At 44.9% G+C, this 22,350-nt stretch overlaps 2 protein-coding genes across 11 annotated transcripts in view; one reads left to right on the top strand and one right to left on the bottom strand.

The window, feature by feature from the left end:
- Positions 1 to 16,686, top strand: part of ABCC10 (ATP binding cassette subfamily C member 10) — a 30,884-nt gene extending 14,198 nt beyond the window's left edge. For 8 of the 10 annotated variants that reach the window (XM_081188055.1, XM_081188053.1, XM_081188050.1 and 5 more), the window contains exons 9-21: positions 877 to 975; positions 1,550 to 1,739; positions 2,606 to 2,683; positions 3,466 to 3,657; positions 4,051 to 4,183; positions 4,828 to 5,011; positions 8,330 to 8,673; positions 8,824 to 8,993; positions 10,191 to 10,351; positions 11,123 to 11,376; positions 11,539 to 11,684; positions 12,646 to 12,743; positions 14,027 to 16,686. In XM_081188055.1, coding sequence (XP_081044181.1) covers positions 877 to 975; positions 1,550 to 1,739; positions 2,606 to 2,683; positions 3,466 to 3,657; positions 4,051 to 4,183; positions 4,828 to 5,011; positions 8,330 to 8,673; positions 8,824 to 8,993; positions 10,191 to 10,351; positions 11,123 to 11,376; positions 11,539 to 11,684; positions 12,646 to 12,743; positions 14,027 to 14,341 — 2,364 coding nt within the window. In that variant the 3' untranslated portion in view covers positions 14,342 to 16,686. The remainder of the gene's footprint in view (positions 1 to 876; positions 976 to 1,549; positions 1,740 to 2,605; positions 2,684 to 3,465; positions 3,658 to 4,050; positions 4,184 to 4,827; positions 5,012 to 8,329; positions 8,674 to 8,823; positions 8,994 to 10,190; positions 10,352 to 11,122; positions 11,377 to 11,538; positions 11,685 to 12,645; positions 12,744 to 14,026) is intronic. The other 2 variants (XM_081188057.1, XM_081188049.1) reach the window with 1 other exon arrangement.
- LOC308583772 (zinc finger protein 318-like) overlaps positions 14,778 to 22,350 on the bottom strand; it is a 29,588-nt gene continuing 22,015 nt past the window's right edge. Inside the window, exons 7-9 of the transcript XR_014006407.1 lie at positions 16,741 to 16,787; positions 16,040 to 16,170; positions 14,778 to 15,679 (exon numbers count right to left, since the gene is read on the bottom strand). The gene's annotated coding sequence lies outside the window, so the exon portion shown is untranslated. The remainder of the gene's footprint in view (positions 15,680 to 16,039; positions 16,171 to 16,740; positions 16,788 to 22,350) is intronic.

Consider the following 22,350-nt stretch of genomic DNA (forward strand, 5'->3'; position numbering starts at 1 on the left):
GATGTATGGCTGCCCTTGGGAATTCCCAGTGCACAATGTAAGAGCTTCTAATAGGCTGTATATGGAACCGTGTAGTCTCAAATTGAATATATTGAGAAGAAGACCACCTAAAGCTTAGTAATGCGAGTCTTAGTAATGTGGACTTCCAGAGCTGTTTCCTAGCTTCTTGTTTCAATGGTAAACAGAACCGGGTCAAATTGGCAACATTACCAAGAGCCCTCCTTTTTGAATTTTGTGTTGCATTTTCTTAATACAATTTTTTGTATACAGTTGTCCCCATGTAAAAAAAGTTAGTCATGCTTACTTTCCACTAAAATCGGTGAAGGCCCCATTTAAAACGATTAACCTAGCCCATTGTTTCAAATGACTTAAGTGCAACTGACTTTCCTAGGATTATGGTCAAAGTACTGTTACTAATTATATGTTTCTTTTGGGAGTCATCAATATTGAGGGGTAAGCTTCTGTTTTCGGTGTATTCTTATATTCACTCTGCCTTTGGACTGAAAAGAACTGGAATAGCATTTTTCTACTTCAAGTTTGTCATATTCTCTTGTCAACAATTGCCACTTTGTGCTCACACTAATGATATAACCGAGTCCCAAGAACAATGTCTTAGGAAGGTTCTGCTTTCCTTCCTTTCAATGGATTCAGATCAACATTAACAGAACCAACAGGTGGTCTGATTTTGGCAGTGGCTGCCAACTGCCATTTAATCTCCTTGGTTTCTCTGCAGACATTTTGGCACCTGGTTGCTTATCCAGAAGGACTTCGCACTAGAGCTGTGAACCAAAGTCAGGGGTCCTGGATGTTGCTATAGCTCAGTGTATCTGTTTAACACCTCTTAAATTACTTATCATCTCTCTGTTTAACTTTTAGATTTTGCCAGCAGGCGATCAGACAGAGGTGGGTGAGAATGGAGTTACACTCAGCGGGGGACAGAAAGCTCGAGTTGCGCTTGCAAGAGCTGTTTACCAGGTATATAAAGGGCTGGGTAAGCAGCCTCAGATGGCACTAACTTGAAATAGAAGTGGTGATGCTTCCATTGACAGGTCCTGCCCTTAAGAAGAACTAGGGTGAAACAAATACCCTAAAGGAGCGTCTCCACCCCCATCGTTCTACCCGGACACTGAGGTCCAGCGCCAAGGGCCTTCTGGCAGTTCCCTCACTGCGAGAAGCCAAGTTACAGGGAACCAGGCAGAGGGCCTTCTTGGAAGTGGCGCCCTCCCTGTGGAACGCCCTCCCCCAGATGTCTAAGAGAACAACTACCAGACTTTTTAGAAGACATCTGAAGGCAGCCGTGTTTAGGGAAGCTTTTAATGTTTGATGTATTGTGGTATTTTAATATTTTGTTGGAAGCCACCCAGAGTGGCTGGGGAAACCCAGCCAGATGGGCGGGGTATAAATTTATTATTATTAATATTATTTATTTATTTATTTATTTATTAACAAACAAATGAAGGTCATTTTCAGATGTTTTTCTTTCTTTTTTTACCATCCTTAGTATTTCAAAGTCAGAAAGCCTTAATATTTATATTGCTGTTTTCCTTAGGATAAAGACTTATACCTTCTCGATGACCCACTGGCAGCTGTTGATGCAGATGTAGCCAAACACCTTATGCAGAAGTGCATTCTGGGAATTCTCAAACGTAAGACCAGGATTCTTTGCACCCACAGAACAGAGTTTTTGGAAAAGGCTGACATCTTATTGCTAATGGACAACGGCAGAGTACTCAAGACAGGTATAGCCTGGTGTTTTCTACCACTTTTGTTTCTCTATGCCTAGGTTCTGAGCTGCCCTCCTCAGAGTGGGAATTCAGAGGGTGTCACACGGTGTTTTTTAAATCAAGCAGGTAGTGTTTTAGTTGTCCCTGTGCAGTTTGTTTGGGGGTTTTTTGCACTTTTTAATACATTTTAATTATTGATTCAATTGTTTCATTTCATTTATTGTTGTTTTTGTTAATTTGGTATCTTGTAAGCTACCCTGAAGGTTTATCGGACCATAAATACACTAAATCAGATAATAAAATAGAAACTTCCACAATGTGGGTAAACAACGGAATTTGCAAGGAATATGCTGTGTTACTAAAATATCCAAAATAGGGGAAAGTGCAACAACAATGCAGGTGAGCAGATGGGATTAGGGAGAAGGGAATTGTTAAGGGGTGCAAATGAGGTTTCCAAATAGATTACAGAGCTAGAGTGAGCAGAAATCTTTCTAGGCATGCTGTTCTATGTGGAGAGACAGAGCTTCACTCACAGGATGTTCCTACATGCAGAAAAAGAGGGGAGGCCATTTTTGCCAATTCCTCCTTCAGTGCTCCTAAGGATCTGCTGTGGAGGATTGGTAGACCCTCCAGAATAGAGTGGAAGGTGGTGCTGAGGATTGCAGAAAGAAAGGCCAACTGGTGAAACTCCCCAAAACACACACACCTTTAGCCAACAGGAGACCATGCTGGATTAGAGAATATCCCATGCAGGACCTCTTTCTTATGCAAAAAGGCAACTCAGGACCAAAGAGAGGAGCCTCGGGCAGATGATATCGCACTGTAACAGATACAGAGTTAAGTTTCTGCCGAATGCAACCCTATTGGTATTTTCTTTCTAGGAACTCCAAATGAGATCCTGCCACTAGTGCAAGCTGCCCCTCAGCTCAGGGAGTTGGACAAGACAGAGAAGGATAAAAGTAAGTTCTGGGTGTTTTAAGGAGGATTTTAGTATGCTTCTGCCGGATACATGGTAACTGAGCAAAAACATTTATGAATCTTTTTGTTTGTGACTTTTTAGACCTCACATCAGGACTAGTTGGCCAGGTTGAGGAGTGAACTAGTTTGGAAATCTAAGGCAAAGAAGGAACATTACTTACTCCCCAGTTGAGCATGTAGGCCTCCTTGTTTCATTTTGAGCAAAGAGTTATAAGCTTCAGGTTTTATTTAATGCATGGTTATTCTTCATTATCTTGTGAATTGTCCTGGAATCCTAATCTGATGTAGACCACCTAATCTGGTGGTCTATAAATGAATCAAATCAAGTTAAAATAATTGCCTAAACCTACTACAGTCAGTAAAATAGACACCAGGGGCCAAAGATTCTTAGTATAAAGACTACACACACACATACACTGCATTTTAGCCTTAGCATGAGGTTTCTTCAGAAGCTTTATTTTGTTTGTATGTAAGGGCAGGGGGGAACAGACGCAGTAGGAGATCTCATCCTCTGCTTTAAGCAAATTTGAGAGTGACATATGTCTGCCCTGAAAAGGAAAAGAGCAATAGCTCCCAGTTATAAACAGCCAGGTCTACAGACCAAAGTAGGATGCAGCTGATGGAAGTGTGGGTTTGCCAGGTATTTTAATTTAACTGAAAATATATCACAAAATGGGAAGTCTTTAAACTCAAGGGTACCTGGTTGCCCATCAAGGAACCCTTCCTGCATGCCATGACCTGTAGTTGTTTTCTGCCTCCTAAGTACCCACTGAATATAGCCAAGAAGAAGAGGTAGAGCCTGAGGAAGACGAGCCAAATGACGCAAATTGTCTCCTCAAGCGAGAGGAAGAGAAGAAAGAAGGGGCTGTGGCTTTCCAGGTCTACCAAGCATATTGGCTGGCTGTGGGCAGCTGCCTAGCATTGTCCATCCTTCTCTCACTGCTGCTAATGCAAGGTAAGGATTTCACTTTCTTCCTCCTCTGGTCTTGGTTTCTTGCTATCTCCCATAAATTCTGTGTCCTCTTGAGACAGCTATCCTCCCTCTCCTGCCCCCCCACCACATTTTGTTCTGTGGAGTTCTCCCAACCAATTTCAGGGAGCACCAAGGGGCGGGGAAGGAGGGGAGAAGCCCCATTGCGCAAGCCAAAGCCCTTGCACAGGGCTTGCTTTGACAGGACCCGTGAGGTGAATCACACCCTAACAGTTTGGACAGTTAAAATGGACAGATAAATTCACCTTGTGGCTACTTTTACAACTCAAAACTCACATGAAAGGCCTCTTAACTAGCTGCTAATTTTTGAATTGGTAAAGTTAAATCTCACTCATTGATACTTGTGCATTCTTACAGCTTCTAGGAATGTCTCTGACTGGTGGTTGTCACACTGGATTTCCAGCCTACCCCGCCCAGAAAACGCCTCTGTCAGCAACCTGCCAGCTTTGCCTTCCTCACAGTTGCTGCTCTTCTCCCATGGGGGACTCGTGTATGTTGGTATAAGCTATGAACTGAGTCTGAGGACTAAGTCTGTCAGTGAATGTGCAGAAACACATGGGCTTTGTTTTGGCAGCCCCTTTGTGAAGGTTTGCCTTGGCATGAGTGGAAAACCGAACACTACCGATAGAGCCACCAAAACTTATAGAAACGAAAGAGAAGCTACCAGATGGGTTGCTGAGAGGAAATGGGCACCTAGGTACAGGGAAGGATTGGGGAACTTCTGGCCCATGCCTGGTCCCCCTGGTAAACTTATCAAGCATGGAGGTGAGGTGATAATCCCACCCAGGCTGGCACAACTTTTTTTGTTTGTTTCAAGGGTTTGGCCATGAAAGGAGGACTACCAGGCAAGTTGGCTGGCTGGCTGCTTCACCTCCACTCCCACCCCCCAATCTGCTACTGCCTGACATTTCCCCCATACTCACTGGGGTGTTGTCAGGGAGACACTGGGTTGCCTCTTTGTCTCAGATGCCACACCAGGCCTGAGCATAATGGGAGGGACCAGCGTGGAGCCTTCTTAGGAATACCCCTTCCCCTCACTTTGAGAGCGGTCCTATTGACTTTGCCCAAGACCTGGCAAAGGAGCTGGACATCAGGTGAGCTGCCATTCCTGACTGATCTTGTCTGTCTCCTCAGCTCTCCAGTCTTTGCCTCCGTTCCTTCAAATGGCACTTTGGACGTGAACTTTTACCTGACTGTGTACGGCTGCATTGCTGGGGCCAATTCTGTCTTCACGATGCTGAGAGCCTTCCTCTTTGCCTATGGCACCATTCACGCTGCAATTGTCATTCACGACAGGCTGCTCAAAAGGGTGATGAAGGTAAAGTCTGTCAGACAGGACAGCTCTGGGTCCTGGAAGCTCTGCTTGGGGACAGGGGACAGGCAGGAGAAGGAGAGCTGCTCTTAAAGCCCACCTCCCTGCTTTGCTCTTCTTTGGGGTTCATATGTCCAGACCCCATTTAATTTCAGTTGACTGTTGTAGAAGGTATTAATCCTTTGCTGAAGTGCTGACCACGAACCCCAGAGGTCTCTTGAGAGAAATGGCTCGAGAAAATAATCATCACTATGGTTCTCTTTGTTTAGAACAGGTTATACAGTTCTTACATCTGTCTTGAAAATAATCACGCAAACCAAGGTTAGGATAAGATAGTCACTTGCTTAGAATACTCCTCTTCCCCACAGCAAGTCTCATAGCTGGATCATGAAGGTGACTTTGTATTGGGATGAGGCGTCTTTGTTAAGAACTTGTTGTGCAAAGAGGAGGGAAAAGAAAAGAGATGGCATATTATCCTGTTGGGCAAGCTCAAACTAGCATTCCTCCCTGTTCCTCCACAGTTTATGCAGCAAGAAAATCTGATTAGCCTCCTTCCCTCTTGGGCTTTGGTTTGAGGTCAATCTACTTACATGGGTGCAGGTCCTTGCAATGGCCCATCAAAATGCTTATGGCAAGGCTTGTCCCAGAGATAGAAAAAAAAAGTAGGCTAAAGGCTTCATATTTCATCAAACAAACTGGTTCTAATCCTTTAAAACAGGGGTGTCAAACTCAAATTCATCGGGGGCCGCACCAGCAGTTTGGTCACCCTCAAAGGGCCGGTTGTATCGGCCTAAAATATTTGAGCAGGCTGAGACCCCTGAAGTTGATGGGCTTTTACCGTATTTTTCGCTCTATTGGACGCACCGGACCACAGGACGCACCTAGTTTTTACAGGGGAAAATCAAGGGAAAAAATATTATCCCTCCCCCCCCAGCCCCAAAGAGCAACGGACAGGCTGCGTGCAGCCTGTCTGCTTCTCCCAGAGCTTCTCGGGGCTGCGGGGGAAGCCCGGGTTCCCCCACCAGCCCCAAAGAGCAAAGAAGCCAAGACAGCGCACGGGATCCATAGCCGCGCAACCTCTCCAGCCAGGAGCTAAACCTCTCCAGCGCGGCTAAAGAAGACAAGGCAGTGAGCGCGATCCATCCCACTCACTGCCATGGCTTCCTCTTTAGCCTTGCGCAGCATCTTTAGTCTTGCGCAACGGGATGGATTGCGCCCGCTGTCCACCGGGGCTGGACTAGATGACTCCTGGGGTTCCCTTCCAACCCTGCAATTCTATGACCTCGGAAGGTGTTTGGGGTCTCCACCACTGGAGGCTTTTAAGCAGCGGTTGGGGGACCATCTGTCTGGCGTTCTTTAGCTGTGATTCCTACATTGTGAGGGGGCTGGGCTAGATGACCCTCGGGTGGCCCTCCCAACTCTATACAGTCCTACAGTTCTGCAGCAGGAGATCCACAGCCACTTAGAATCATAGAATCATAGAGTTGGAATAGACCACAAGGGCCATCAAGTCCAACCCCCTGCCAAGTAGGAAACACCATCAGAGCACTTCACACAATGCCCACACCATCAGAGCACTTCACACAATGCCCACCATCAGACCACTTCACACAATGCCCACTCCCAATTTTCATCTGAGAGACATGTGGCTTCAGTGTCTAGGCAGGTACCCCCCTACCTGCCACACTTCCCCCACCCCACTTAAGCTAAGGGAATTCCTGCCCAGAGAAGCTCCCAGGTGAGGCAAGGGTTAAGATCTACCTCTGGTAGATCTCTTGCGGCTGGAGAGGCACGCAAGGCTAAAGAGGAAGCCAGGGCAGTGGGATGGATCGTGCTCGCTGCCCTGGCTTCCTCATTAGCCTTGCGAAGCCTCCCCCCCCCCCCTGGAGAGGCGCGCAAGTCTAAAGAGGAAGCCAGAGCAGCGAACGGGATGGATCGCGTTCCCTGCCCTGGCTCCCTCTTTAGCCTTGCGAAGCCTCCCCCCCCCCCCCGGAGAGGCGCGCAAGTCTAAAGAGGAAGCCAGAGCAGCGAACGGGATGGATCGCGTTCCCTGCCCTGGCTCCCTCTTTAGCCTTGCGAAGCCTCCTCCCCCCCTCCCCCCCCCGCTGGAGAGGCGCGCAAGTCTAAAGAGGAAGCCAGGGCAGCGAACGGGATGGATCGCGTTCCCTGCCCTGGCTTCCTCTTTAGCCTTGCGAAGCCTCCTCCTCCCCCCCCAGGCGCGCAAGGCTAAAGAGGAAGCCAAGGCAGCGAACGGGATGGATCGCGCTCGCTGCCCTGGCTTCCTCTTTAGCCTTGCGAAGCCTCCTCCTCCCCCCCCCCAGGCGCGCAAGGCTAAAGAGGAAGCCAAGGCAGCGAACGGGATGGATCGCGCTCGCTGCCCTGGCTTCCTCTTTAGCCTTGCGAAGCCTCCCCCCCCCCCCCCGGAGAGGCGCGCAAGTCTAAAGAGGAAGCCAGAGCAGCGAACGGGATGGATCGCGCTCGCTGCCCTGGCTTCCTCTTTAGCCTTGCGAAGCCTCCCCCCCTGCCAGAGACGCGGCAGCCCGTGGGACGAGGCGGGCGGCCTGCGGGGTCGCGCCGGTGGGGGACCTCTGGAGGCGGCCTCTCTGCTCACCACCTCCTTCGTGCTGAAAGGCGACGCGGCGCACAACCAGGCGATGGTGCACTGGACGGGCGAGAACGGCGGCTACGCGGGCCACATGACGAGGTCTGGTGGGCTGGATTCGGCCCGCGGGCCTTGTGTTTGACACCCGTGCTTTAAAACAAACCCTTTGCTTTGTCTAGTGATTCAAAACTGTTTCATGTAATAAGTTTTTATATCATGGGATATAATTTGGCTGTTCCTGGTTCACTGGAACAGCATTCCTTGCTGAGATATGCCCACTATCTGTAATTTCCTGAAACAACTGATGACATTTTTTGTTTCTACAAGCTTTTCCAGCTGGGAAAAAATAGGTCTCTGCCGCTTTTTTTTTTTTTTTTTACTTAAAAAACCCCCTACCTTTTGGGGGTTATGCCTTTTGGGGGTTATGCCATGTCTGTAAATTTGCTTGAGATGTAATAATAATAATAATAATAATAATAATAATAATAATAATAATAATAATTAATAATAATATTCACATTTGGGAGAAGCATGTATTGTATGATAAGTGTTTTGTCTTGAGTACAAGAATTAAGCAGCTGATGTGTGCCATAATCTCTAAATTACTTAGCTGCCACAAAAAACAGCCTCTGGACACAGCTTCTTTTTAGGACACAGATCAATCTCTAAAAGTGTGAAACAGCACACAATGGTTCACTACAATCTTTTTCTTCTATTGCCAGGCCACAGTGACTTTCTTTGACACCACGCCAACGGGCCGCATCCTTAATCGCTTCTCCTCAGATCTGTACTGTGTGGATGACAGCCTGCCATTCATTCTCAACATCTTCCTGGCCAACATCTTTGGGCTGCTGGGCATGCTTGTGATGATCACCTATGGCCTGCCTTGGATCGGCCTCGTTCTGCTGCCCCTGGCTGCCATCTACTACTCAATTCAGCGCTATTATCGGCGCACCTCCCGAGAACTCAAACGCCTCTACAGTCTCACCCTGTCCCCCATCTACACTCACTTCTCAGAGACCCTGACAGGCCTCAGCACAATCCGAGCAACCAGGGCCACAGGCAGGTGAGTTTTGCTCTTCAGGCAGGGAAGGTCTAAATATGCACAGAAAGAGCTGACTTGGGGAACTGGTCCTGTGACCGCTGAGAAAAAGAGGTACTGAGAACTGCAATGGATCTCTTCCTGATAGTAACCTCTGGGTTGTATCCAGTCTAGGTTTGAGACAGAGAACCAGCTGAGACTTGAACTGAATCAGCGCTGCCGTTTTGCCGGTAACACCGCAATGCAGTGGTTGGACATTCGGCTGCAGATGATTGGAGTTGCTGTAGTTACTGCTATTGCAGGAATTGCCATCATCCAGCACCAGAAAAAAATGGGAAACCCTGGTGAGCCACCTGATTATGACCTCTGAAGGAGGCATCTTCATCTGTGGTCATCTTTTACCATTGACATCTCAGAATGCTTCTTCTTTCCACCACTCTCTGACATGGATCCTGGATATCTGCTTTTGGGAGGACTAGAAAGCAGCTAAATAGTAGTTTGATCCACCCAGGACCTACCTTTATACCAGCATGGTACTATGGGTCTCATTTGTCATTTTTTCATACTGTATTTTCATTTTTATTGATTTTCCACATTATTACAAATCAAACCAAGTTAATTTAATACAATTTCTTAAAATCAGGTTTCCCACTCCCGTTTCAATCATATGTCCAAGATTTCCCCCATAGCTGCTTCATTTCTTATTTAGTCTCCAGCTGAAACCCTTCACTTTCCATTTAACAACTATTCTTCCAGTTGCCTGCTTTTTCACCTTTTTCACCTTCACCTCAATTTCATCTTGTAGATATATCATCCATTTCATGTGTGTAGCCCTTCCAGACCTGGAGTGTTGAAAGAGTTTAGTTCTTTCTCTCGTTGTTCAGTTCTTTGCAGTGTTTATCTGAGTGGTACAAGGTCATGTTCTCTTCCATTCTGCTGTTGTCAAGCTGACATGCGAACCACAGCCATCAATATCTCTCAGAGTGAACTCTCCAGACATCTGCCATTAAATTCACCTCTGGAGTTCTTTCTCAGCACACAATACATAGCAAAATCTTTTCTAAGATTCAGCCTCTCTTCAGCAACAGCTTCAGGTCATTTTTCTTTCCCCCCACTGCATGCATTCTATTTTCCTATCTCTCTCCCCCATCTTTCTCTTTTAAAAAAGAAAGAAGGGGGTGGGGATACTGTAGCCTGCCTAAGTTTACAACCCAGCCCAGTTGAAAGCCAATGATCCAGCTGAACTCCCCTATAGTTTGACAGGGTTCTCTGTTCCCAAAAGCAAGTGAGCTGGTGCAGACATTAAGGGGCAGAGAAAAGAATTGAAAGCCAGTCTTGCATACCCTAAAAATAATTTAGGGTTCCAGTTAGATTTTTAATGTGCAAGAAAAATCCACCCCATCAATTCTTTTGCAAGGGACACCTTAACATGCTGACCTCTCTCTTTCTCCTCTACTTACCCATATTGGAACTGGGCCACTGTTGTTTTCCTTGCTTCAGAGGAGTTGTGCTTTTTGACAAAGCCTTTTTTGTCCCCACAGGTCTTGTGGGCCTGGCCCTTTCCTATGCCCTTTCGGTCACAAACTTGTTGTCTGGACTCATCAACAGCTTCACCCAGACAGAGACCATGATGGTGAGTGTGGAGCGTACCGAGGAATATGCAACAGAGATTCCCGTGGAGCCTCAAGAGGAGCTGCTCCAGGTAAGGGTTCATTGCTGGGTCTCCTGTGAATGATTGGAGGTGCTCTTGCAGAACATCTGATTCCACACAGTCCATAAGCACAGGCTCTTTGGTCTGCATTAGTTCTCCATCTGTTGAGCATTCTTCAGAGGAGGAGGTAGGCATCCTGGAGTGGGTAACTACTGTCAACAAACTTCCTTCCCCTTTTGGTGAGAGAGTTCCCCTCCCATATTTATCCTGCTTCACCAGAACAGCAAGGGTTTTGGGAGCTATCTGGCCTTCAAAGAATTTCCCTCTTCGCTCCTCATTCAGCTTGTCAGCAGGGATTAAGGCAGAGGAGGAGGAGATATTTTTAAAAGCCCAGCAAAAAAGGACCAGAAGGGGACAGACCTTCAGCTAATCTGATGCAATGGCAGCTTGTTTTATTGATTTGGATCGGCAAACCTCCCCTAGCTTCCCTGTGGCCAATGGTATGCACAGCAGAGTCCTATTCATGGAATGAAGCCTCTTCCACCATCACTGAAGTCAACAGCAAGCCCAAAAGCTCATCAGACAAGGGTACAGGGAAGCTCAGTCATCTTTCATCTCACTTCTAGACCTGGACCCCAATAGATTCAAAATGACAGCCACTGTCACCTTTGCAACTGGGACAACAGTAAGGATTGTCACATTGGGGCCCTTGGATCTTCTCTGCTCCCACTGCTGATCATGGTGATGGCAAATCAAAAAGGACTTAGGATAAGGAAGTATTGCTGCTGCATTATAGCTTGCACCTTTTTCTCTTTTTTCAAGGTTTCACCTGATTGGCCAAGTCGGGGTCACATAGAGTTCCAGCAAGTAGTGCTGGCCTATCGGCCTGACCTACCCAATGCCTTGGATGGGGTGACTTTCACAATCTACTCTGGGGAGAAAGTGGGGATAGTTGGGCGGACTGGATCTGGCAAGTCCACCCTCTTTCTGGCCCTTTTCCGTATGGTGGAGCTGAAAGCTGGCCGGATCCTCCTGGACAACATTGACAGCCATTCTGTAGGCTTGAAAGCACTGAGGTACGTCAAGGAGTAAGCCACAATGGCAGCAGTGTCGCTGTTGCAGCAGCTTGAAAAGTCAATTTAATGCGATGCGGAGGGGCTGTCTCAGAATGTCAGGTTCCCATTGGCCCTGTTCGCCTCTAAGCTGTGCTTAGAGCCTTCCTCTGTCCTTCCTCTTAGGTCTAAGTTGGCCATAATCCCCCAGGATCCCTTTTTGTTCAGTGGGACAATCCGTGAGAACTTGGACCCTCGGGGGCAACACACAGATGCCGACTTGCTGCAAGTCCTAGAGCAATGCCATCTGCAGGCAGTGATTACAGAGATGGGTGAGTACATTGTTTGGAGAACAGAAATGAACTGCTTGTTATGTTTGTTGGGAGGGAGATATAATAATAATAATAATAATAATAATAATAATAATAATAATAATAATAATAATAATAATAATAATAATAATAATTTATTATTTATACCCCACCCATCTGGCTGGGCTTCCCCAGCCACTCTGTTTGGGCAGCTTCCAACAAAATATTAAAATACAGTAATGCATAAAACATTAAAAGCTTCCCTAAACAGGGCTGCCTTCAGATGTATTCTAAAAGTCTGGTAGTTGTTGTTCTCTTTGACATCTGGTGGGAGGGTGTTCCACAGGGCCGGTGCCACTACCGAGAAGGCTCTCTGCCTGGTTCCCTGTAACTTGGCTTCTCGCAGTGAGGGAACCGCCAGAAGGCCCTCGGCGCTGGACCTCAGGGTCTGGGTAGAACGATGGGGGAAATATTAAGAACCTAAGAAAAGAATCTGCCAAAACCTATTGGTCTTCAATACTGGTCAGAGTAGTAAGCTGAAGGAAAATTCACTAAACAACTATGGGGTGGAGGTTGCTGGGAACCAGCGGAAGCTGTTGTGATTTTTTAAAAAATAAATAAAAATGGCCTCAATAAAACCCTTAAAAGCAGTTTCTCTCATCTTTGGGTCATTTGAGCCAGCACGGCCAATGGCCAGGGGCAAAAGGGGTTATAAGGCAACTAAGTGTTGTTGGACTACAACTCCCATCATCCCTGAGCTCTGGCCTAGCTAGCGAGGGGTGATGGGAGTTGTAGTTCAACAACATCTGGGGACCCACAGGTTGAGAAAGGCTGGCACAGAGGGTTTGTGATCTTTGTTTCTTGTTCCAATCTCAGCCCTTCTTGCCTACATTCAGGCCTTTCTCATTCATCTGAACTAGTGTTAAGTAGAGGCAAAGTTTTGAAACTTACATTAACTCCTCCACTCTCTTGCTCCATGCAGGTGGGTTGGATTGTGAGCTGGGGGAGAGAGGAAAGAGTCTCTCCGTAGGACAGAGGCAGCTGGTTTGTTTAGCAAGGGCTCTCTTGACCCAGGCCAAGGTGAGTGATGTCTTCTCAAAGTGGGTTCCACAAAGATGCCTGATATTTTTTGTTTGTTTGGGACAACTGTGGGGAAGGATCATACTGCAAGACTTGGAAAGTGTGAGGAGGATGTATTAAGCTCAATAACAAAAAGGGGGAAAGCTGGATAAAAAAATGGAGTATTCTCCCTGTGAGGAAAGGTGACAATGTTCGGGTCTTCTGAACTGAGAAAAAAAGTGACTAAGGGGGAACACTATGGAGGACCATAAAAGTATGTACAGTGGTACCTTGGTTCCCAAACGGCTTAGTTGTCAAACAAATCGGCTCCCAAATGCCGCAAACCTGGAAGTAAGTGTTCAGGTTTGCAAGCGTTTTCTGACGCAGCTTCCACTTGAGTGCAGGAAGCTCCTGCAGCCAATGAGAAGCCACGCCTTGCTTTTCGAACTGTTTTGGGAGTCGAACAGACTCCCGGAAAGTATTAAGTTCGAGAACCAAGGTACCACTGTATGGTTTGGGGAAGTGGATAGAGAGAAAGGTTAGGCTTTTTCTTAAAACTCTAGAACTCAGAGTCACCTATTGAGATAGACAGACAAAAGACCATATTTCTCCACACTGTACAGAATTAGTTTATGGAATTTGCTACCACAATATGTGGTGGTGGCCCCCAGGATAGCTGGCTACAAAACTCATTCCCCAAATGTTTATTGAAGCAGTGAGAGGGTGCTCACACTGTGCTGAAAAAAGCAATTTTATTCAGTTTAGACAAATCAATGTAGGACAGGACAGTTAGTGGCTAACAATTTATTAACTAAATCGCACCTCCTGGTTCAGAGGCAGTGTTTTATTTCTTTAATTAAAAGCATTTCTAAATTGCTTAATATTTTTAGAAACTAAAGAAGCACTATCATACTTCTAGGAGTACAAAGGTACAAAACCAGAGCAATATAATGACGCAGAGCTAAAAATGCTATACAAACATACCAATGGTATAGCATTCAGCCTTATGGATCAGGAAAATCTTGTGCAAAAAGATACAGCATTACAGAGTCTAGGGGCAACAGTGGACAATGTCCTTTTTCAGTATAACACTGAATACCAGTTGCTGGGGGCCAAGAAACACTGGAAAGGCCTCTTGCTTTCATGCCCTGTTTGTGGGCTTCCCAGCATGGCTCTCGAGTTCTTACAACGGTTAGATTCCACAGTGCCCGATTAAATTAAATGTGTTGTATTAATAAGCAGGACCAAGAGTTGTGTTCATCAGCAACACTCTTCTAAGTGTTTTCATTTTGTCTCATTGACAGGTTCTGTGCATTGATGAAGCCACAGCAAGCGTGGATCAGAAGACAGACAGATTACTCCAACAGACCATCCGCCAGCGATTCGCAGACAAAACTGTACTGACTATTGCTCACAGGTGCCTTTTTGTTTCTCATTTAGCCTGTTCTCCAGCTTTCAAGCAGCAACGCTCAGGCATCACAGAATCACCTTGCCTCAACTTTATTTACCTAATGCACTTTTGCTTGCACACCCAGCTCTCTGAACAGATGATAACTATCCACAGTGGGTGGCAGATGCAGGGATGTCACAACTACATGCCTTTTGATTTACAAATCTGAAGTGCTTCAGGAAGTATTAATTAGTATCAGTGCTTGGAGGAAAGAGAGCTTTAATGAAATCCACAAGTCTTGCTCCTAGCTTTCCTTAATTTTAGTCAAATTACAGTATTTTTCGCTCTATAGGACACACCCGACCATAAGACGCACCTAGTTTTAGAGGGGGAGAACAAGAAAAAAGCATTCTCTCCCTCTCTGCACAGCGCCCCCTTCAGCGAAGCGGCAGAAGTGGAGACCCTTCCATTTCTTCTCCCGCTTTGCTGAAGGGGCGCTGCACAGAGAGGGAAAGCTGCGCAGCACCTCTCCAGCAAAGCGAAGCCAGGAGAGCAAGAGGGATCAGTGCGCACTGACCCCTCTCGCTCTCCAGGCTTTGCATTGCTGAATCCATGGAGCCTGCATTTGCTCCATAAGACGCACACACATTTCCCCTTAATTTTTGGAGGGGGGAAAGTGCGTCTTATAGAGCGAAAAATACGGTATGTCCCACTGTTAGGTAGCTTGAATCCCATTTCATGCAGCAACTGACTTCATAGTAGTCAAAGATAATTATCACTTAACATGGCTATCGATGTATTATTTACCTGAAGCGTTTTCCTGTTATTTAGCTGACAGGGCTCCCAGAGTGACTTACAGCAATCACTTGTAAGACAGCAAACGGTGGTGTGTATACAACCTGACCTCTTCTGTACGAATGTTGCAAAATACCCAGAAGAGCAGGTCTGCTTTTCATCTTAGTAAGAGGCTGCACAGGGTTGCAGGCTATATCTTGCAGGCCTTCAATTATATTATCAGTGAGTAACAAATAAGAAACGTGAGGCTTAGGTCTAGTTCTTACACACAACAAACAAGTTAGCAAAGCTGTTTCAAAATTGCTTTGTTATTCACATGCTTGAAGGCTTCTGCATCCAAAATAAATAAATAAACTCGTTGACACCTGAGAGATGCACAGAGCCACACAGTTGCAAGGGACCTCAACAGTCAGAAAGTCAAGGCAGAGAATATCACTTCTATAGCATTCCTCATAGGAAGAGGCTGGATGGCCACCTAACAGCTGTTAGGTGCTTATAGATTTACAGCAGTAGCTGAAAGGGAGTACTCTTTTACCCACTTTGAGGTACTGTGATAAAAGAGAGGGCAGCACTTTTCAGTTCTCTGATCTTTCCAAAATAAGAGCTTACCCTGCTGCTGTGTTTATTTCAGGTTGAACACTATCCTGGACTCAGACCGAGTGCTGGTGATGCATGCTGGGAAGGTGGCAGAGCTTGATTCCCCTGCTGTTCTCAGCCAGAAGCCAGACTCCCTGTTTCAGCATCTTCTGCACAGTGGGCAGCAGTGACCTCCCTGCAGAGACACAAACACTGGACAATTGGTACCTCACGACTGGGAATGTTCCCCTCTGCAATGTGGGACCCTTTCCTGATATCTGCAGCTTAACGAAAGATGCACTCCACACACGGCTGAGAGTCCAGCTTACAAATTGAGAACAGGTGACAGAACATTCTCTGTCCAGGACTGCCAAGGACTGCAGTTGGATCGCTCTGACACATATCGGCATCAAGGAAGAACCCTGTGTGAATGCTGGAGAGCTTGCTACAAGGCCATGTGGGCAGTATAAGGCAGCTGAGCATTTAGCACTGTGTCCTTTCCCTGTCCTGACTTTATTCAAGATGTCCCCACCCTGTCCCAAGTGGCGTGGCCTACCTTGGTCATAGAACCTGCTTGGCCAGCCACTTCGGCAACTGAATTGCCAGGGTTAGCAGCAAGTCCCATGGCTACAGTCTGGCATCCTCACACATTGTTTGCAGTATTCCTCTTCCCAGCCTGTGTCACACCTACAAAAAGAATACAGGAGGGTCAGAAGAAGAAAACAACAATATCACAAGTAGCAAAAATAGGAAAAGGGGTAGGCAGTGCCATAGGGCATTAGCTTTGCACTAACAGTCACAGTCTCAATTCTTGACGATGCTGGGAGCGAAGGGAGTTTCTCTTGCATAATGTAGACAAGCGCCTCTCATAAGAATGCTAGAGTTCTTGCAGAAAGCAACAGCAGGCAGGTGAGAAGCGTTTAAGTGGGTGGAGCCAAGCATGGGGCAAAAGGGAGCTGTGGGGAAGAGGCAGAATTTGGGGTGGGGCTTTTGCTCATCAATCAACCAGGAATGCCTGTCTAATTCTTGCCTGGGGACAGTGAGAAAGGCATCTCCATTGAATAGATATGTGGATAGAAGCACAGCAGGGTTTGGGGGGGGGGTACAGGGAAGCACAGCCCTGTTGTTTTTAAATAAAAATAATAATTTTGAATGAACCTCTTCAAAGGAAGTACAAACTCAATAAACAATATTCAAAACTTGGGTTACAATTTCCACGTCTCTCCTTCATGCAGCAGTACATAAAGTCAACCATACCAAATTCTACTGCAGTCTGTTCCTGTTGTCATCAGGTGTGGAAATCTCTAAAGAGAAGGAAAAAACAGCCCTTATCCTCCAAATCTGCAATCTCTGTTAGTGTTCATGTATGAAACAAAGGGAGACCATTTCCCTAGGAAGGTGTCTTCTTGTGTTTTATTCTTAGCCAACCTAAACTTGGTACATAAGCATTTCAGAGCTCTGGTACTTTTTTCAGTATGGAAGCAATGGTGTCATTTGACAGAAACTCCTTGTTCCAACAAGTGAATGATGTGATAACAAGGTTTTCTGGGGGTTTTTTTATATAAAAAAAGTTAGATCAGCATAGAAGCCACAAAGAGGAAAACAATCAAAAGAGGCTGGGTACTCTCTCCCCTCCTTTTTATGGGGTTCCTATTTCCCATTAACAATTGAAATTAAACTGTGATTGATGCAAATGATGTCTTTCTCCACTTTCCCAGATGAAAAGAGGCATGCTCTCTTCCACCAGCTGCAGAATGGCTGTATATACCACTAAAACACCTGCTAACTGCTTTGTTTGACCCTGACACACACCTCAGAAACCCCTGCCCTTTGAGTAAACTGATGGGTTCTGAACAATATCCTAAGGCAATAGTAGGCATATGTCAAACCCCAAACACAGCAACCAGCACTGGCATGTGGTGGTGTTGGAATGCTGTACATGCAATATTATGCCATATTATTTGGCTGATTTTTGACACGTAATCAGCCACGCAAACATGATCTTGGTAACTCATTTGAAATCGAAATATGTCAGTGTCTTATCAAACTGTATCCCTGTCCTTTGGAACTTGTCAGAGGGATAGTATAACTGGCTAAGGGCACTATCTAACACAATAATGGAAGGAAAGGGCTTTTGGAAGTTTGTGCCCAATAATCAGTTGGCTTACTGCCCAGTCAGAAGTTCAGCAAAACAATTAAAATTCCTGCAGCAGACAAACTCTATCGGAGGTTGTTTTAATTAGTAAGTACAAATGCACACACTCGATACAGTTGCTTCAAGAAGGGTTCTCTCTCTGAGCCTTGAGAGGGTTTTCAGTCTTTGCTTCAAGTTCTCAGCAGGTCGAAAGTCCAAAGTTGCCAAAATCCTGCAACTTCAGTCTTCTGTTTCTTCTTTGCAAGTCTTTACAACTCTCCCCAACAATCCTTCACCATTCTCTTTTTTTTTTTTTTAGAAAATATTTATTAAAGTGTCCAATTTTTACAAAACAAAAAGAAAAAAGCAAACATAAAAGCATTAAAAACACATAACTTTCACAGCTTATTTTCTCGTAACTTATTTCCCCGACCTCCTCATACCTCCCCTTCTTGTATATCCAGTTCAAATTATTTATACAGCAAATCCTTATCTCAAAGCATTACAGCTTAAAAAAAGAAAAAAGAAACACCTTATTTTCTCTCCAACATCTTAGATTGTTATAACTTCAAATTCTTATTTACAAAAAGAAAACCATTTTATCATAGTTACAGCTTGAAACCACTTAATTTCAATCCAACATCATTCAACATTCCTTAATTTTACAATATTTTTGTAAATAGTCCTTAATTTTTTTCCAGTCTTCTTCTGCCGACTCCTCTCCCTGGTCACGGATTCTGCTAGTCATTTCTGCCAGTCCCATACAGTCAATCAGCTTCATCTGCCATTCTTCCAAAGTAGGTAGATCTTGTGTCTTCCAATACTTTGCGATAATTATTCTTGCTGCTGTTGTGGCATACATAAAGAAAGTTCTATCCTTCTTTGGCACCAATTGGCCGACCATGCCCAGGAGAAAGGCCTCTGGTTTCTTCAAGAAGGTATACTTAAATACCTTTTTCAATTATATATTATTTCCCAGAAAGCCTTAATCCTTGGGCACGTCCACCAAAGGTGAAAGAATGTACCTTCAGTTTCTTTACATTTCCAACATTTGTTATCGGGCAGATGATAAATTTTTGCAAGCTTGACTGGGGTCATGTACCACCTATATATCATTTTCATAATATTTTCTCTCAAGGCATTACATGCTGTAAATTTCATTCCGGTGGTCCACAACTGTTCCCAGTCCACAAACATAATGTTATGTCCAACATCTTGTGCCCATTTAATCATAACAGATTTAACCGTTTCATCCTGAGTATTCCATTTCAACAGCAAGTTATACATTTTTGACAAAATCTTGGTTTTAGGTTCTAACAGTTCTGTTTCCAGTTTAGATTTTTCCACCTGGAAACCAACTTTTTTATCCAGGTTATAGGCCTCCATTATCTGATAATAGTGAAGCCAATCTCTCACTTTATTTTTTAATTTCTCGAAACTCTGCAATTTCAATTTATCTCCTTCTTGTTCCATAATTTCCCAATATTTCGGCCATTTGACCTCCATATTGAGCTTTTTCTGAGCCTTTGCTTCCATCGGTGACAACCACCTTGGGGTTTTATTTTCAAGCAAGTCTTTATATCTTGTCCAAACATTAAACAATGCTCTTCTGACAATATGATTTTTAAATGCTTTATGTGCTTTAACCTTGTCATACTACAAATATGCATGCCACCCAAAAACATTATTAAAGCCTTCTAAATCCAAAATGTCTGTGTTCTCAAGAAGCAGCCATTCTTTCAGCCAGCAAAACGCCACTGATTCATAATAGAGTTTAAGGTCTGGCAGGGCAAATCCACCTCTATCCTTTGCGTCAGTTAATATTTTAAATTTTATTCTGGGCTTCTTGCCCTGCCAGACAAATCTAGAAATGTCTCTCTGCCACTTCTTGAAACAATCCATTTTGTCCAAAATTTGCAATGATTGAAACAAAAATAACATTCTTGGCAATACATTCATCTTTATAACAGCAATTCGACCTAACAAGGAAAGCTTCAGATTTGACCAAATTTCTAAATCTTTTTTGACTTCCGTCCAGCATTTTTCATAATTATCTTTAAACAGATTTCCATTTTTAGCTGTCATGTTAATCCCCAGGTATTTCACTTTCTTAACCACAATCAAACCTGTTTCATTCTGAAACTTCTCTTTCCATCGGTGTTAAATTTTTCTCCAAAACCTTAGTTTTTAGTTTATTTAATTTAAATCCTGCCACCTGACCAAATTCTTGAATTAATTCCAATACTCTTTTAGTACTAGATTCTGGCTCCTGTAGCGTCAAAACTAGATCATCTGCAAATGCTCTCAATTTATACTGTTTAGCTCTGACCTGTATACCTTTAACCAACCGATCTCTTCTAATCATATTCAGCAAAACCTCCAGGACCGATATAAAAAGCAATGGGGAAATTGGGCACCCCTGTCGTGTCCCTTTTTCTATTTTAAATTGTTCCGTAACCACATTATTTACAATTAATTTAGCCTTTTGTTCAGAGTATACTGCACCTATACCGTTTTCAAAACCTTGGCCTACCCCCATACCCTGTAAGTTCTTTTTCATAAAACTCCAAGATATATTGTCAAAGGCTTTCTCCGCATCCACAAATATCAAAACTGCTTTAGTGTTTATATTCACTTCTAGCTTTTCCAAAATATCGATTACATTCCTCAGATTGTCAGATAGATGTCTTCCCGGCAGAAAGCCCGCATGGTCCTTATGAATCTCTTCAATCAACACTTTTTTAAGTCTCTTAGCCAAAATATCAGCAAAGATTTTGTAATCCAATCCTTCACCATTCTCCGCCACCACCACGAAATTCTGTAATGACAACTTCTGATATAGACCAGAACTGCATGCCAGTATGCACAGTGACAGAGATCAGACAATTACGAGTAATCTGGGGGGCAGGGGATCCTTTTCTACCAACTCATGGAGAATTAACTCATGACTTAAAAAGGTCCACCTGACCCACCATCATACAAAGGACAAAATACATGACTTGGCTAGCAACTTGAGGTGGTGACCTTCTGTAAGCGCAATAAATATGCAAAGTTTTCAGATATATGGCCTCCATATGAGGATCTATTTGCTTGAATGAATGAACCTGGGATTGATCTGGATGACCAGGTGTGCCACCCTCCATCAAAAAACTACACACAGAAAGTAGGGTTTTGTTTTATTATGGTTTATTACATCTTGTCTGATTGCATTCCCCATTCCCCTTAAAAATATAATATTTATACAACTACAAATAAAAGGGCAGGAAGCTGAGATCCAAAAGGCCCCCAGACCAAGCAGAAACCCTGCTACGAAGTTTAAGAGCTAAGCACAAGAAGCAAAAATGGGAAATGAGCTTTAGCACAGAGGTGTGGTCTCTCTCTGATTCCTTCACTCCATGATACCCTTTGCTTTATGACTGCCTATTTATCTCTCTCTCTTCATTTCTTTCCATCCTATTTCCCAACTAAAATTGTGCTGCATGTGGCTGGGGTCCAACCCTTTGTACTACGTCTTCTGTACACCACTTAGAGGTGACGGCAGATTAAGTGGTATATAAATTGTCAAAATAAAATACAGTTTTGTATTGATGAATGACAGTTTGGGGGTAGAAACCTGCAGAAAGCTTTCCACTGCTTTAGGGCAGGGGTTGGCAAGGTTTACCTCGCCTGGGCTGGTTCACTCCAGCGGAGATCCCTCCGCGCCCACGATTTCCAGTGTCTGCACAGGTGCAATTTCCAGCGTCGGTGCAGACGCGATTTTTGGCGTCTGCGTAGACACATTTCCGGCGCCATGGAAGCGTGTCCCCGCGCCACGCTGCTTTAGTGCAGCGCGCAGGGACTCGCCAAGTGGGCGGCTCAGTTCAGGGGCAGCTCATGGGCCAGTTAAACAACCCCTGTGGGCCACTTGTGGCCCATGGGCCTTAGGTTGCCAACCCCACAAACATTCCATCAGCTTGTATTTGGACATATGCCGAACACCATTGTATTACAAAGAGCTACATGTGATGCTCTGCAAATTTTCCCTTTGAATGTCCTCAGAGGTGCACAGGCCTGGACCTAGCACTTGCAAGAAGTTACACTAGCACAGCTTTGTAGAGATCCGTAAGAGTTACCGTATTTTTCGCTCTATAACACGCACCAGACCATAACACGCACATAATTTTTAGAGGAGGAAAACAAGAAAAAAATATTCTAAACGAAACAGTGGGTGAATGATTTTTGTGGTTCATGCTGTGGCCACAGACATGTGATCTGACAGTGAGTTTGGAGTAGCCCAATGCAAAAATCCTGAGGATCCATGTGGATCCATGCTTTGTAACCACGGAGGAGGGAAGGAAGGGGAACCATGGATCCTCTGCTCACGACTGCAGCAGATCCCCCCGGCCACCCGCAGGCATTCGCTCCATAACACGCACAGACATTTCCCCTTACTTTCTAGGAGGAAAAAAGTGAGTGTTATGGTGCAAAAAATACGGTAATCACTGCTTGCTGGAATCAGCACTTATTCTAGAAAGCCTATCTGACCAACAGCGTGGGAGATATGGGACCATGTGTCCTTTGGAGGCCTGGCAAGCTGGATCCCCACACATTAACTCAGTGCTGAATAGAGTAGCAGGTGAAGATCTTCACCATCACATCCCTTTATAGTCCACCATTTGTTCTGACTGTTCTGACCTTACAGACAAGGTCATGGGAAGATGACATCAAGCACAGGTTACCAAGCGTCACCGGCA

Source organism: Podarcis bocagei (genome assembly GCF_964188305.1).
Source record: "Podarcis bocagei genome assembly, chromosome: 3".
NCBI lineage: Eukaryota > Metazoa > Chordata > Lepidosauria > Squamata > Lacertidae > Podarcis > Podarcis bocagei.